Source organism: Drosophila montana, unplaced genomic scaffold, assembly GCF_035044405.1.
Source record: "Drosophila montana isolate Dmon_TW-CO22-7 unplaced genomic scaffold, ASM3504440v1 contig_896_1, whole genome shotgun sequence".
Lineage (NCBI taxonomy): Eukaryota > Metazoa > Arthropoda > Insecta > Diptera > Drosophilidae > Drosophila > Drosophila montana.
Genome location: NW_026999182.1, coordinates 244991 through 260095, shown reverse-complemented (window position 1 = coordinate 260095; position 15105 = coordinate 244991). Strand labels below are relative to the sequence as shown.

General features: G+C 40.0%; 1 protein-coding gene across 3 annotated transcripts in view; it reads left to right on the top strand.

The window, feature by feature from the left end:
* LOC135440216 (lachesin) overlaps window positions 1–15105 on the top strand; it is a 182976-nt gene that overhangs the window by 86259 nt on the left and 81612 nt on the right. For all 3 annotated transcript variants that reach the window (XM_064699261.1, XM_064699262.1, XM_064699264.1), the window contains one exon: window positions 7863–8480. In XM_064699261.1, coding sequence (XP_064555331.1) covers window positions 8330–8480 — 151 coding nt within the window. In that variant the 5' untranslated portion in view covers window positions 7863–8329. The remainder of the gene's footprint in view (window positions 1–7862; window positions 8481–15105) is intronic.

Genomic DNA, 15105 nt, shown 5'->3' with positions numbered 1-15105 from the left:
AGTTGAATGCCAAATATTGCATTTTTTTATTTAATTTAATAAGTGCTGTTTACTATTCTTAAAAAATTCAAATATTCTAGAACCTATGTATAAAAATCTTATTTAAATTTGGGGCAATTTACCACAGGGATAATAAATTTAATATTTAAAATTGTATATTAATTTACAGTATATATCAAGCTCATTGTTTTATTGACAATGAGAAATATTTGAAATGTTGGATATTTCTTATGGAGCACAAAAGGTTTTAAGCAAAAATTATAGCATTTATTTAATTCAACAAAATGTTGTTACCAGTTTTCTGTCAACATTTTATATTTTAAGAGACCCAAAAAAGCAAATAAAAGAAAAGTTTTCGTTTTATTCAAGAAAACTTTGTTTCAGTCTCAATGATAAGTTTTATTAATTTTTTTTTTTGCCTGTAAACATTTTGCAAAAATGATTGAATTTAGACCTAAAATTTTACATATATGTATTTTATTTAATTTTCGCATTTTTTTTGTTTTCATCCATTTGACGTGCACCTTTCTGAGTTTATTAAATAAGTTCTGAGCGTTGAGAGTTTGTTTTAACTCAACAACTTTGGCGACTCTCTGACAGGCGGGGGAGAGGCAGGCCGAACAGAAAAAGTTTGCCGGTAGCTGGAAATTTAAAGCCAAGTAAAAATTAACTGTACATAATTGCACGCACAAGGTGTGGGAGGGAAAGAGAGAGAGAGAGAGAGAGAGAGAGAGAGAGAGAGAGAAAAATAAGTTGAGGTGCTGAAGGAGAGCATTTCTGAGAACTTGTTGCTTAAGCCACGGACTCGAGGTCTGAAGAGTTTTGCTGGGGTCGTGCCTAATGATGATTATTTCTAGTCCATTCCCATTAAGAGCAACTCCTTTGTTGTCATCCCTCTCCTCCTGCCCGCACATCCGCGCCCAGCACCACCAGGGACAACATTACGTTTTCATTGTTGGGCAGCCAAGCGCAATGGCTTTGGCTTTGGCTTTGGCTTTCCCTTTGCCCGGTTGTGTTTTTCCTGGCTTATGCTTTCAACGGATTTTGGCCAACGGCTGGCCGCATAGAATGCTGAGAAATGTCGTCGTGGTGTCATTTGGCATCGACATATAAAAAAAATTGCAGCTTACTTCAGGGCAAGGGCAACAGCAGCAGCAGCAACAACGACAACAACAACAGCCTCAATGGCTAATGTGCTCGTAGCTGCTAAAGACTTGCCAGCCAAGTTAATGAAACCAATAAATTAATTTTAATGATTGCACACACAGATACTCGGACACTCATACACACACAAAGTTGAACAGAATACACTCGGAGAAATAAGTCGTTAAAAACAATGAAAGCTCTGCTAAGACTCTCTTTTAGTTGACCAAAAATCCCTCTTCTGCCCACATTTTTATTGGCTTAATTCTAAATTTGGAAAAAACATGAAAACTTACAGAGAAAACTATGTTTAAAAGAACTAAAATTACGCAAACTTTTTTGGACTACAATTTTAAGATCACTCAGTTTTCAAATATTCTAAAAAAGAATATTCCATAATGAACCAAAAAGTTTTCTTTGAATACAACTTATTTCCTTTGAAAATTTGCATACCCGAAAGCAAAATTCGGGTTTCTCAATGAAAGTACAAATAATTCTAAATTAAGTACTTTATCGGATCACAAGGCTTAGGAGTTAAGAGATTAAAAAGTAATAGCTGATGCTACCAATTTGTTCTTAGATTGAGAATCTTCGAAGTTGATCGCTTTTTTAAAACTGTTTAAAAATCGGATGAACGAAGCTTGGGCTAAGTACATAATACTTTGTGAAAGAATTTGCTTGAACTGATTTACTTTATCAATGGAAGCGCAAAATGTCTTAAATTAAGTACTTTATCGACATCCAAGGCTTAGGTATAATACTTTTAACATGAATTTAAAAAGAACGTTTAGTTTTCTCAATTGAAGAACAGACTGTTTTTGATTTAGTAGAATCTTTTTGGCTTGCACTTTCGAATATCGTGATTGTAGAATAAAATCTTTAAATAAAAGTCCTGTTCTTAGCATTTTTTTTCGCTTGGTGAAGTTCAGAAGATGAAAGATTCTGACAAACAAAAAAAGATACATTTGATGAAAAAAATAGGGAAAATTCGGGTGCTTGAATTTATTAGCAAATAATAAAATAATAGCACATCATTTACAGTCGTATCTGAAATGCCCACCAATAAGCTTTAAAGCAAAATTTTACTTTGGCTATTTTAAGATTGAGAACCTTTTGACCTGAGTTGAGTAGAAACTTCCTAGTTATTTCGCTTAGTGTGCGGTGGCAGGCGGCCGAATGTGAGGTGAGCGTTGAAGGCGTGCACTTTGCGCTGCGTCAGCGAGTGTCCTTTTTGGCGCTGCCTTCTTAACGAGGGCGTGGCACTTGCCATAAGTAATTGACAAAATCTTAATTAGTGCTTGGCATGTCCATTGAATGGCTTCCCGTTAGTTGTCGAGTTTAATTAGCTATCGCCGCTGTCACTGCTGTTGCTGTCGCTGCTGCTGCTGCTGCTGCAGCTGCTGTTTCAATTTAATCAAATTAAAAATGCCCAAAAGCGTATTCGTCCTTTGTCCATGTGTCTATTGCAAAAATTAATTGTGCATATTCAAGGACAAGCACTTGGATTAAATCAATTTTTGATTAACTAAGATGCAGGCCAATTAAGTTAGCTCTGTGTGTGGGTGTAAATCGATGAGTGTCAGTGTCGATTTAATCAATTGTACTCAGTGGAAGCGGTGAGTATGTATGCGTGCGTGTGTGTGTGTGTGTGTGTGTGCGCGCGTGCTTGCATAGAAAACAAACTGCTTGCTCTGAAATTTTCCACTTGCACTTGCCAGCTGCCACTTGAGGCTATAAACTGTGAAGAGCTCTTTCGGCTGCAGCTGCTACGACTGAGGCAGCTGCCCCATTGAGTGTCCTTCAAATTGACTATAGCTGGCTGCTCTATATGTGTGTGTGTACGTGTGTGCGTATGTGTGCATAGCGTTTATCCACTCAGCCAGTTGCCTACTTGCCTGCAACTAGAAAAACGGTGAATAATTCAACTCAAACCCAGATATAGACTTTTATTGGACCAGCTTGAGATCTGTGCAATATGCAGAGCTTTTAATTTGTAACACTTGATAAGCCCAAAATTGCAGCTTTTAATTATTAAAATAAGTCGGAGCGGTTACCTTTGAGTTGATATTAAGTCAAGTTGGTCTCAAATCGGACGACCAATTTACTGCGGAACATTAAACCAGATTTTCTTGTTGAAGAGTACAGCTAGCACTGCACAGTTGTGGATGGGAAGTTATCAAATTTAATTTATGCACAATCATTTTGTTTATTCTTTAGAAAATTTTAAAAAAAGGCAGGTATATATATATATATAAAACCAGTATATCATATAGCTCCAATATAAGAACCTACTTTTCAACCGATCATTTCTATGGGAGCTATATGATATAATGGTCCAATCAAGCCGGATCCGGAATATGTATGCAAACTGAGACACTAGTTCGCATAGAAACAGAAAAACGGCTGTTGATGCTGATCTAGAATATGTTTAGTTTATGGGATCGGAGATGTCACCTTCTATGCTTTACACATGTCATGACAAAATTAGAATTCTCTCTACAAGGGTATAAAAAGTGTTTCAGGCAATAACTTAATATTTAACCGATCGGCTCTATGGTAGGTACAGACGTCTAGCTCCGACATGATATAGTGGTCCAATCTGTCCAGCTCAGAGAAAGTTTGTCGAGCAACAGACAATCTTGGCTACATCAACCTCTCTGTACATACTGATCACAAATATATTCACTTTGTGGTCGCTGTGATGTCGTCTTCTTTGCTCTGCTGCTTTTAACAGAAATATTGAATGCCCTCTGCTGGGATTTAATAAGTTCTGTTAAGTTCGCTGTTGTCAAAGTGTCAAAGTAAGCCCGCTCGGAAAGGGCTTAAATTAAATTAATTGACGAACACTTGTAAAGTAAATTAAAATTGCCCGACTCACTCGCTGACGGACTGACTAAATGGCTGGCCGGCTGACTGCATGTGCTCCTGTTGCTGCTTCTTCTTCATTTGGCTGTTGGCGTCGTTAAAGAGATTACAAAGGGTCAAAGGGTTAGCTGCGATTGCTCATAATTGCCTGACGCCTGCGGCCAGCCCGAATTTTCTTTTTTCCATTGATGTTTTTTTCTTCTTGTGTGTGTGTGCTATACAAACACCATACACACACACACACTCACATACACACACGCGCACACACAGTTGACATTTGCTTGTCAAACTAATTAAATTTTTGGCTGGCCAGCAGCAAGAGCCAAATTGGCGCCTGGAATTGGTAATTACCAGGGCTGAAGTGCAACTCAAACACGTAAAAGAAAACGAGACAGAAACGAGAAACCGTCTCCAAAACGGACCGTGGTCCGCAGTTGATGCTGCATCAACTCCTGCTTCTGCTATTGCTGCTGCTGCTGCTGCAATTAGCCAACAGTCGCACTGACAATCAACCAAAAGGCAAACGACGCCAAGCGACTGACAACGCGTGCATGTCCTTTGTGTCCTTAGCTATAGAGTGTGGGTGTTGCGGGTGCTGCTGCCTAATTACTTGTAAGTTGGCGAATTTGTGGCAAGGCGTTTGTCCTCCAGCAACCAAATTCAATTTGGCCCCACACTGCGGTCAGTTGGGCAACAGTTGCAGCCATATCCATGTCTCAACGCCCAGCGCCCACCTTCCACGCCCATTTTCATGTCTGCCGGATGCTGACATCGCGCACATGCACATCCGTATCCGGTTTCCTGTAGCGACAACGATAACGACGCCTTCTTGATTGCCAGCGCGTAATTATTTTTTAAGCACTTTGTCTCCCTGCAAAATTAGACTTAACTAAGCCAATTTTTTGGCGTTCCATTTTTTTTTTCGTTGGTCGCTATACCCTATATGCATAGAAATGTTGAGAAAGTGTATTATCATGTTGTGAAAATATGTGTTATATACAATGGAACGGATAGTAGTTAATTTGAAGCATACATTTCTCAACTGAAGCAATGCTGCAATTATTTTAGCACACATTATTAATGGCCAGTGTTTAGGATATCCCATCTATTTAAATTCGATGATCTCTGAGATCTTAGGAGGTAGAGAAAGGAAGATTGGTGTGTGAGTTCCTGTATGCCAAATACTAATTCAAATAAAGTCACATTTGGGATATGTAGCCCTGTAAACCTGATATTGAAGAATATTGATCAATTATATTATCCTAAAATTGTGTGAATTACTTGAGATTTGAGTCAAATTTTATTATATATAAATATTTATCATATTTAAAATACTTATTCTTTTATATCGGTCTATAAATCTGTTTACAATCCGAAAGCTGTTTTAAGAGCTAGAATGCTAAAGATTGTTCTCATAAGCCGAAGTCTGGTTAAATAAGTTTCAATTCGGGTTTCTTTACTTCAGTTGTGGGTGCTTATTTAATTACAGGGTATATACTAGTTAAGCAACTGCGACTATGCATTTTGAACTGCCTTTTTGTGTGGGTTTGTGGGGATTGTGGCAAAATTTGACTAGCGGGCCACGAATGCCCTGGGTCACACACACACACACACACACCCTATTTGTTGGTGTTGTCGGCTCTCTTGGTTTCCATTTTTTTGTGCTTCTCCATTTATTTTTATGGTTTTGTTTGGCTGCTTTGTCCAATTAGTAACAGTTTGGGTTACGATTTCATTTCTTTTATTGTGCCTCGTTATCCTTTTTATTTTGCCAGCGCTGGCTGCCGCCTGCTGCCTGTGCGCAAATTTGATATCCTTGTTATGGCAAATTGTTGTATGTACTGGTACAATTATTTTCACTGCCGTCTCGTGTCGCTGGGGTATTGCGTGTGCCGTAACCCGCTCCCGCTGTTTTTCTCTATCTCAGATCTGTCTCTCGTTCTCTTTGTTTCTCTCTCTCGCTCTTTGTCTCTGTGGCAATCGAATTGTATTTATGTTTATTTATGCTGTTTGGAAAAAAACGTCGCTGCACTCAACGCTGCCGGATCCTAGCGTTCTTGTTCATTGTCCTGGCGTTCAATATTGTCGCCCCTTCGATTATTTATGATGCTCGCTTGCAGCTCGCGCCGTACTCCCAGCGGGCCTGTGGCCAAGTTTTAGTAGTCATCGTTTGCCCAGTAATAAATTTATGCTTTTTTATTTCCTCCTGTCATAATTTTACCCTCAAATAAACACACACACTCACACGCACATGCGCTTATATAAAGTGCTTGGGCATTTTTCTTCGCCTCGTGCAGCATTTTCTTTGTGGCTCCTCCTAAGCACCGAATGCTGTCTAAAAAATTTTCCAATTGATAAATTATTTTATGGCAAATACACAAATTTTCTCATACGCATGTGCGTTGTGTGTGTGCGTGCGTGTGTGCGGTTTCTCTTGTTGTTGTGGTTTGGTTTCCGATTTTCCCTTTGGGTTGCCTCCCATATTGTAAGGCTCTTTGCTCTTCGCTCATTTTCCTTGCACATAAAAATACTCTGCATGGGCTTATGTGAATATGTGTACATAAGTAATATCCGTGTGTATTCTTGCATATTTCCGTCCATATCCTTTGGGCCGGTCCTTGTCATTGGCATGGACTGCTCAGCTGCTCAGCACACACTCGATTCCTGCTGCAGAGCTCAAACACATAAAATCAATCATATTTGCTGGGTATTTTCTTGTTTTTTTTCTTTTGCTGTTTTTTCTGCCTCTCATTTTTTTCGTCCCTAACTTGTCTTTATCATTGTTTTTTTTTTTTTTGTTTACTTGCGTCCCAATTTGTTGCTTCGTTTGTCTTTTCTTTGAGTTTTAGTTCCTTTTTTTTTGTTGTCGCCTTAAGCTTTACTTCCAAAGACAGCTTCAACAATTTCGAGATTAATGTGACGATATACCATGCAGGGTATCTGCCAGTCGTGCCTGTGCCGCTTCTTGTGCAACATCTAACAAATTCGAATCAATTTGTAAAGCATTTAAGTTTCTTTGCCATGCGTAGACCTTTAAAAATATGCAACATTAATTTTAATAGAATTGTTTATGGATGGACGAGGGGCTAGCATATGAAAAGTGGGTGTGGCCGGGCGCCTGCTGGCTAGCAAATGATGCGCAGTTAGTTTATTTTTTTGTGTGTGTCATGCATGCAGAACTGCCATGTCATATTAAATGTAGAGGCAGGCAGAAAAAAAAAAATAGAGAATGAAAAAAAAAACAAGAAAATGCAGAGCAAATCCGAGCGAAAAGCCGCGCCAAATCAAAGCCAACAATATTTTTCAGGATTATTTCAGTTGGCTTGCCGTTGACTGCACAAACAGAGAGAGATAGTTAGAGCGTAAGAGAGAGAGAGAGAGAGAGAGAGAGAGTGAGTGAGAGGGGGGAGAGTGGGTAGAGAGAGACAGGCTGGGTCTATGCTTTGGTGACACACCAAAAAATTTGTGTTCCCAAACATTTTCTGTTAATTTGGCAGCGTGTGTTGTGTTTTTTTGGCCCGGCATCGTTTCGATTTTTTTACGCTTTACTTGAGTTTTATTCGTAATACAAAAAAGCAACAAAATAAAAAACAAAAAAATATAGAAAATAGTATAAGCTGCAGAGCCCCTCGCCAAACGCCGCTGCAGATATGCAAAACGCAGCGCGCACATAAATTTTAGGGTTTGCTCTACGCTTATTTGCATAGGAATTATGTATTTGGGCACAACGGTTTAGCAGCATTACACAACTCACAAATACACACACTCACACACATACTCAAGGCACACGGCAGTGGACATTGTGGTTATGTGGAAAAACTAACGCATATATTGTTTTTGCTTCTATTTTGCAGCTATAAATTTGAAACGCCCCAGGAAAATGCATTGCAGCAGAACAAGCAATTAAAATAGAGACCGAAACCAAAACGGAGACCAAGGCCGAGGCTGCGATTGCAACAAGGAGTTGTCCTGCGAACGAGTCCTGCCCCGAGTGTCGACTGTTTGGTGTCGCCCTGTGCTAAAAACCTATTTTGAATAATTAAAATTCAGTAAGTGTTGCTGCTGCTGGTGCTGCTGCAACTTTTGCAACAATCTGCAGGCGTCTGTAACAAACACAACAACAACAAGAACAACAATGATATAATTAATTCAATGCACCTGAATACGAAAGCTTACACACGAAACTCCTTCAAATCCAATTGAGTGCAACAGCCGCAAGAGCACAACCACAAGAACAGCAGTTAGAACAACTGCAACAACAACAACCACAACAACAACCGCGACGACAACAACAACTAAGTTTACTCAAGCCAGCTGTAAAATGGCGGCACACCGGCCAATGGCAACAATTAGCCAATGCAAGGACAAGCGAAGACAAATCCGCAGCAGGACACATCTAACCGAGATCCTGCGCCGCACACTGCCCATTGTTATCATCGTCGTGCTGCTGCTAACACAGCACTGGGAAAGCGGTAAGTCGAAGACCGCTACCTTAAGCTATCCAGCATTCAAAAACAACATATATGATCAGCGAGCATGTGTCAACTTACTCGAAATGCCAGCTCACAGCTTAAAGCTGAGTGCGTGTCGTGGCTTGCATTTGTGTCTACCTTCGGTGCCTATAGTCAGATCTTTTTGACATTTTTTAGTGCCCATGGCATACAAAAGAGTGTGTATGCCCAAGTGCAAGGCTTTTCCAATGAAAATAGCACTTTGCGATTCGATTTTAGCATGCGGGTAGCCAAATAGTGAAATATTTGATATATATATATATATTTACCATAGGAGTGCCTACATATCAAGATTGGTGCCAACACATCTAATTATATGCAAGCACAAGATCTATAACACCTGGTCACACTTTCGAAGCTTAAACATGTTGTAAATTATAACAAATCTTTATAATCCTAATAAATATTTTTAAAAATCTTAAATTAACATTTAATAATAATTGTTATTACTTGCCATGCACTATGATATTACATGCCTTTATTTTTGATGTTGAGTGTGGCGTGCGTGTTTTTAGTTTCCTCGAAAAAAGCATCTTCTCACTTCCATCTGAGGTATCCCAGTTCTCAAGTCAATCGGCATAAAGTTGAGCTTGAGATGGGCAACCGCTAAGCCATTCAATTGGCAGTTCTACAAATTGTGCTGGGCACTGAATATCCTTGGCAATATCCTTGTTGAATTAATCTCACTTGGGCAGATAAATATTTCAAAAGCGAAACTTAAGCAATTAATTTCGCTAATTGCTTTTCTTTGCAACGTTTTTGTTTCGTGTTGCGGTGGCGATGGAGTGGTTGAAGTAAGGTTGGCGGGGGATCTGGCTGGTCGTTGAGTTTTGCATTCAAATGCATTTCAAGGACTCAACTTTGGCACCGCACAAAACTCAATCTGACATTTATGCGAATGTCCACGGTATCAAATAAGAGTAATGACATTGCAGCTGCCCTTAAAACGAGCCAAAGGACGAGGACTGAGAACGAAACCCAGAGCACCAAACGAAGGATCGTCTTGGGAGCTGTTGCCCGGCTGCACAGACAGTGCAATGTCCTTTTGGCTACTCAAACATTCCAGTGGCTATTAGTATTCATATCTTGACTGAACTTAACTGAAAGCTTAAACTGCTGCCAGCCTGGGCGAGCAGTAGGGCTGACATGGAAGACGGTGCGAATTGAATGGACGGGTGCGAGGAGCGGTCGTTTTTAAGACCCTCTGCGAGCGTTTTGCATGCATTTTCATTTTGTGCTAGAATTGCTGAAAAAGATGCAATTAAATTTTAGAACAAGGGGTGTCAAGCTGCGCATGGAATATTCGAGTCCGTTTTTGCTATCCTCTCTGTCTCTATCTTTCTCTCTCCCTCTCTCTCTCTCTCGCTCCCTCGCTCTCTTTCTCTATCCCTTGCGGTTGCAGCTGCTGTCAGTGGCAAAGAACGCATTATTAATTTATTTTTCCCCAACTTGCAAGATGAATAAGCAAAGAGCAAAAATTTTCCACGACTGACTACGCTTTTACTCTCCAGCAAAATTTTCTATTTAAATGTCGCTATGCAGACCCCCACTCCCCTCTAAATGCCCGTGGTTCCTTCGATTTCGCTGCTGCCAAGTCATTTTGCATGCAGTTCTGCTTTGGCCAAGTTAACTGAAGTCGACGTGCTTCGACATGGCCCGAAAACGGTTCCTCAATCTGCTGTCCATCAGTTGGCTTCGATCGTGTGATGGCTGTGCGCGCTGTCTCTCTCAGTCGTGGCAGCAGCACCGCAAGGAAATAAAATCCAAAAGTGAATAATGAACCGCAAATAACTTTACTTTGTGTTGCCAAGTTTGCACAGCCAACCATCCAGCGCCACCCAGCAGGACCCAGCAGCACCCAGCTGCACTCATCAGCAATTCCACCACCCACCCAACAGCTAGCAGCTATCCGCCATTCGAACTGCATCCGTTTCTAACCAAATCCGACTTGCCGCTTCTCGTGCAGTTGTTTCAATTGCTGCGGGACGTTTGTCTGTGCTATCAGCCAGCAGCAGCAGCAGCACCAGCACCAGCAGCAACAGCAACAACAGCAACAGTTGCAACAGAAGTTGTTTCAGTGTCGGTAACAATTATTTCGGCTTGTAGTTAGTTGAGTTGAGTTGAATTTGGTTTGGTTTTTAGTGGGGTTTAATTATTTTTATTTTGTGAATACCCTTGCATCGCATACTTACATTTTTTGCACCTCTCTGTTACGCATGGGTCCAATATTATATATAATGGTGGTCTTTATCAAAAGCTTCTTATGTTAGTCTCCCAGTCTTAAAACAAATTCGAAGAACTATGTAAAGCTCTGTCTTCTTGATGCAGCATGTTCGCCAGATATAAAATCTTATATAAAAGACTTTCAATTGCAACAGTCAGTAAAAAGTAAAGTTATAGGTTGAGAAATATTTTTGTATTACATATATATAAACTAACCCAGCAATATTTATATATAAACTTCCCACTTATATTATATACTTCCCACATATATTTAAAATTTAAGCAAGGTCGCTCGCTACATTATTTATTATATTTTTTTTTGTTCTTTAAGGTATCTGAACCAAATTTAGCAATTCCGAGCTTCACAAGGCTTTAATATATCCGACTAATGTTTCATGTAGCTCTAAACGTCAGTCAGGAAATACATTTTTGTCTTTCAGGATATTTGTTTTTAACAAAAATCAGTAAATATGAGCTTCACCTTTTAACTACAAAATATTATTTGCTTTTAAGCATTTCATCATATAGCTGAAACGGTCTGTTCCTAAATAATTTCGAGATATCTAAGCCAAACTTAGGATTAAGGAGCTTCACAATGCCAAAGAAATATGGTTCTTATATGATAAGCTCTTCGGTTTTTTAAGGTTTTTCTGCCAAGCTTGGCACTTAGAAATTTTATAGCGTCACATGCTCAATCAAAACTATAGGAACAGTCGGCGTGTAGTAAAACAATACTTCCAAGTACAAATATACATATGTTGCATATATGCTAGGGTATTCAATTTTCAGCACTTTCAAAGACAACTTTTCCAAATTTTTGCAGTTTCTCCGAATATTTGCATTTGCGGCTGCAACTCCCAGTAGTCTTAGACTCCACCCCAACACCAGGCGCCATCCAACATGAAGCTCATCATTTGGTCTGCTGATGAAGTGCAAATCGCTTTATGAATACCAGCTGATAGAGCGAACCGAGTGTATTTCATTTAAATATTTGTGTCACAAATCGCACGCGCTGGTTTATCTGTGCATTCCCTGAGCTTCTGAGGCTGTCTAAACCCCAACTAATCAAGTTGACATAGGTTTACCTGCGAGCTACCTGGTAAAACTTTGACAAAACTTTCGATTTTCGTAAACTTTAGCTAGCTGTCCCAGATAAGAGTTCAATGGAACTGAAATTTATTAACTGCTTTGCCAGCACATGCAAATAAATCAACAAAAAAAGAACACAACAAAAATAAAAAACAAAATACATTTAAAATAAAAATGATAAACCGAAAACTTTTGAGGAAGGCGTGTTTGAGCAAGGACTGAGATAAGCCAAGTCAACCGTTAAAGTTACGCCCTCAAAAAAACCTCAAGGATATTGACATGTGACTAAAATGCCAACAAATGTAAATGCAAAAAGCCTTCCGAACGCATGGGGGAGTTCAAGAGTTGGCACACTCTTTCATATACAGGGTATTTGCAGTGTATATATAGTTAATGGGGTGTGAGCCCCTTAAGACTTTCGAAGCATTTTTATCGCATTCATAGAATTATTGAGTGTGAATCTATGAAGTATTTATGTATATACGTTAAGTGTGTTTACAGAATAATAATGCATCAATAAGCTTAAATTTTAAATAATTTACGGTATATATTGATTAGAAACTGATTTTCTGAATCTGATTAAAAGGTTAAATTTGTATGATTTTTTTACTTAAAAAAAAACAATTCTGTAATTTTAGGCACTGCAAGCCCACGAAACTTGTTTTTCTAGACGATATTTAACAAGGACTTACAGGGTATCTGTAAGGTTGCTTCTGAGATATGAGTGTATTTACATAAAAGGAACTTGCACTAAACAGCCAGTTTCTCGAAGTACTTTGAGTATGTGCGAACTTATATGTCTTTAAGTTGTTTTAGCAGTCTTAACAGGGTATCTTTTGGTTTAATCTAACTTCTGATTCGTATATAGCATGTATTTACCTGTTTATCCCAATGCTAATCGTTATTGTCATGTGTATTCATGCATAACAACCGATAGCCATTCAATTTAATACTTCTTATATTATACTACGCGCTTATACGACTTTCTAACTCTTTACCTATAGGGTAAATGCCTACAGGGTATAATTAAGTCGCTCACTGTGTGCAGCATTGCAGGCACTTGTTGTAGGTGCGGCTGTGTCAAGTATTTGCACTTGCGCTAAGCAAAATTTACGCGCATTTGTTTGTACGACTCCAGAGAATTGCTCGGCGGCGTCTCGTGTTCAAGTGAAAATCGATGAGTTGTATGTGCGTGTGTGTGTGCGAGTGTATGATTGCGTGTGTATGCGTGGGCATGTGTGTGAAGTGTGCGTTACGCTGTTGGCATTGTTGTTTGGCCACAATGTTTTCTTTTTTCCGCTTCGCATGGCTTTTTATTGCTTTTCTCTTGCTTTTTATACCCTGAACTCATTGAAAATCGTTAAGAAGGGTATCACGTTTTTGTGGATATATATGTATCAGGCGGAAGGAAGCGTCTCCGGCCTGACACTAACAAATTCTTGATCAGCATTCATCCTGTCACCCAGCCGAGTCGTACTAACTATGCCCGTTTGTGTAATCGCGTCGATCTTAGTGTCCTAGTCATTTGCCCTGAACATTTGAGAAAGATCGGACTTTAATCAAGTAGCGAGAGTGTATGTGTGTTTTTGTGTGTGTATTTAGAAGTCAGCTGGAATATATGTAAAGGCTGCTCGGTAGTGGGTTCAAGGTATCTCCTAGTTGCGCACTCCCGACACTTACCTTTTTTTTGCTGCTGCTGCTGCTGCCGGTTGTTGGTGTCATGAGTAAACGAGCAGCATTTGAGCAAATAAACTAGACCTGGCAACACACACACAGGCACACACGCGGGCGCATAACAACAATGGCTATAGGAAAATCTTAAGCTCCTGGTATCCTGCGGTTTGCCTGCTACGTTGCCAACAAAACTCTCTCAACATCCTTGCCAGTGCCAAGCTCAGCGTCAACAACTCAACGTCATCATCTCCGGGCTCTCCTGCCACGAACTGCTACTACTAACTGCTCCCTCCTACCGCCACCTACTACTCCCGCTGGCAGATTTCTAGGACTTCAATCATTATGGGCTGCCGTCTGCCACTTCAGAAAACTGCACACAAAAATCTTCAACTTTATCTCGTCAATAACTTGAAGAGCGGCCCTCCAGCCTCAGCTCTTCAGCCACCCAGCGGCAACTTCTAGATTGCCAACGCAACTCATGCTCGCTGCCACGCCCACAGCCTCTGTCGCCGCTTATTGATAAAAATTTGCCGCTTTACATACTATAGTCTTGTATGAGTGTGTGTGTGTTTTTTTGGCACGTGCTGCGGTTGCATGTGGCAAAATGTTTGCAAATGATTATTTTATTGACAATTAAAAGATGAGCATAAAATAAAGCCACACACAAATCTACTAAAGGAGTGTGGCGGGGGTGGATGGGCTTCTGCAATTTGACACGCTGTAAGGAGTAAAATTTTTATTGCCATGAATATAAGGACTTGACATTAGTCGCTTCTCTCATCCGTTTTGATGCCTGGTTCCTGAATTCTGCCAGCAATTCAAGTTTATTGCCGCACTTGGCACCAGACAATGCTCTAGCTCATGTCTCTTGGCTTAGCCCTCTCTCGCTCCGTCTCTCTCTCTTTTGGTCTCTGTTACTACCTCTACCTCTTTGCATTTGGGAGAAGGTCTCGGAACAGGACAACAAAATTAAGTGCAGAGAAGAAAACTCATGCGTTATTTGCAGCTTGGTGAAAGCTGCTTTGCGGCTGCCTGGCAACGCCAGAGACCCTTGCTAAGTAGTCCTTTTTGGTACTTGGCACTGACCACAGCTTTGATGTGCCCACTCAAGTTGCTCGTCCCGCGTGCCACTTCTGCCTCCATGTCACTGAAAAATCCTTTCGGCTTTAATGACAAGCCACGTCTATCATGTTCGTTGATTAGATTGATGGACACTTCAATTCCTTTTGTTCCAATGTTTTTTCAATGTTTTTGTTTTTCCAATGTTCTCATAGAACATTTAATGGGCATTCAAAGCGGAAATTTATCGATTAAAATCTCTATCAAATGTATCGACTTTTCAGTGCTTACATTTAACACATCGCCAAAACGTTGGGGGATTTCTGTTAATGGGATCTGTGATTCGGTGGTCAAACGGGATTTGCTTGTGGTCAGTAGCCTACAACTGCGGTCATTTCTTTGATTTTGTATTAGGATAGAGATTTTGTGGGCCATATGTTGAACTTGGAAACTCATAACATATTATCCCAGACTATGCAGAGAGTACCCAAATGTTGTCATTAAACGTGCAACGCATTGAAGTAGACACCTCTTATACGAT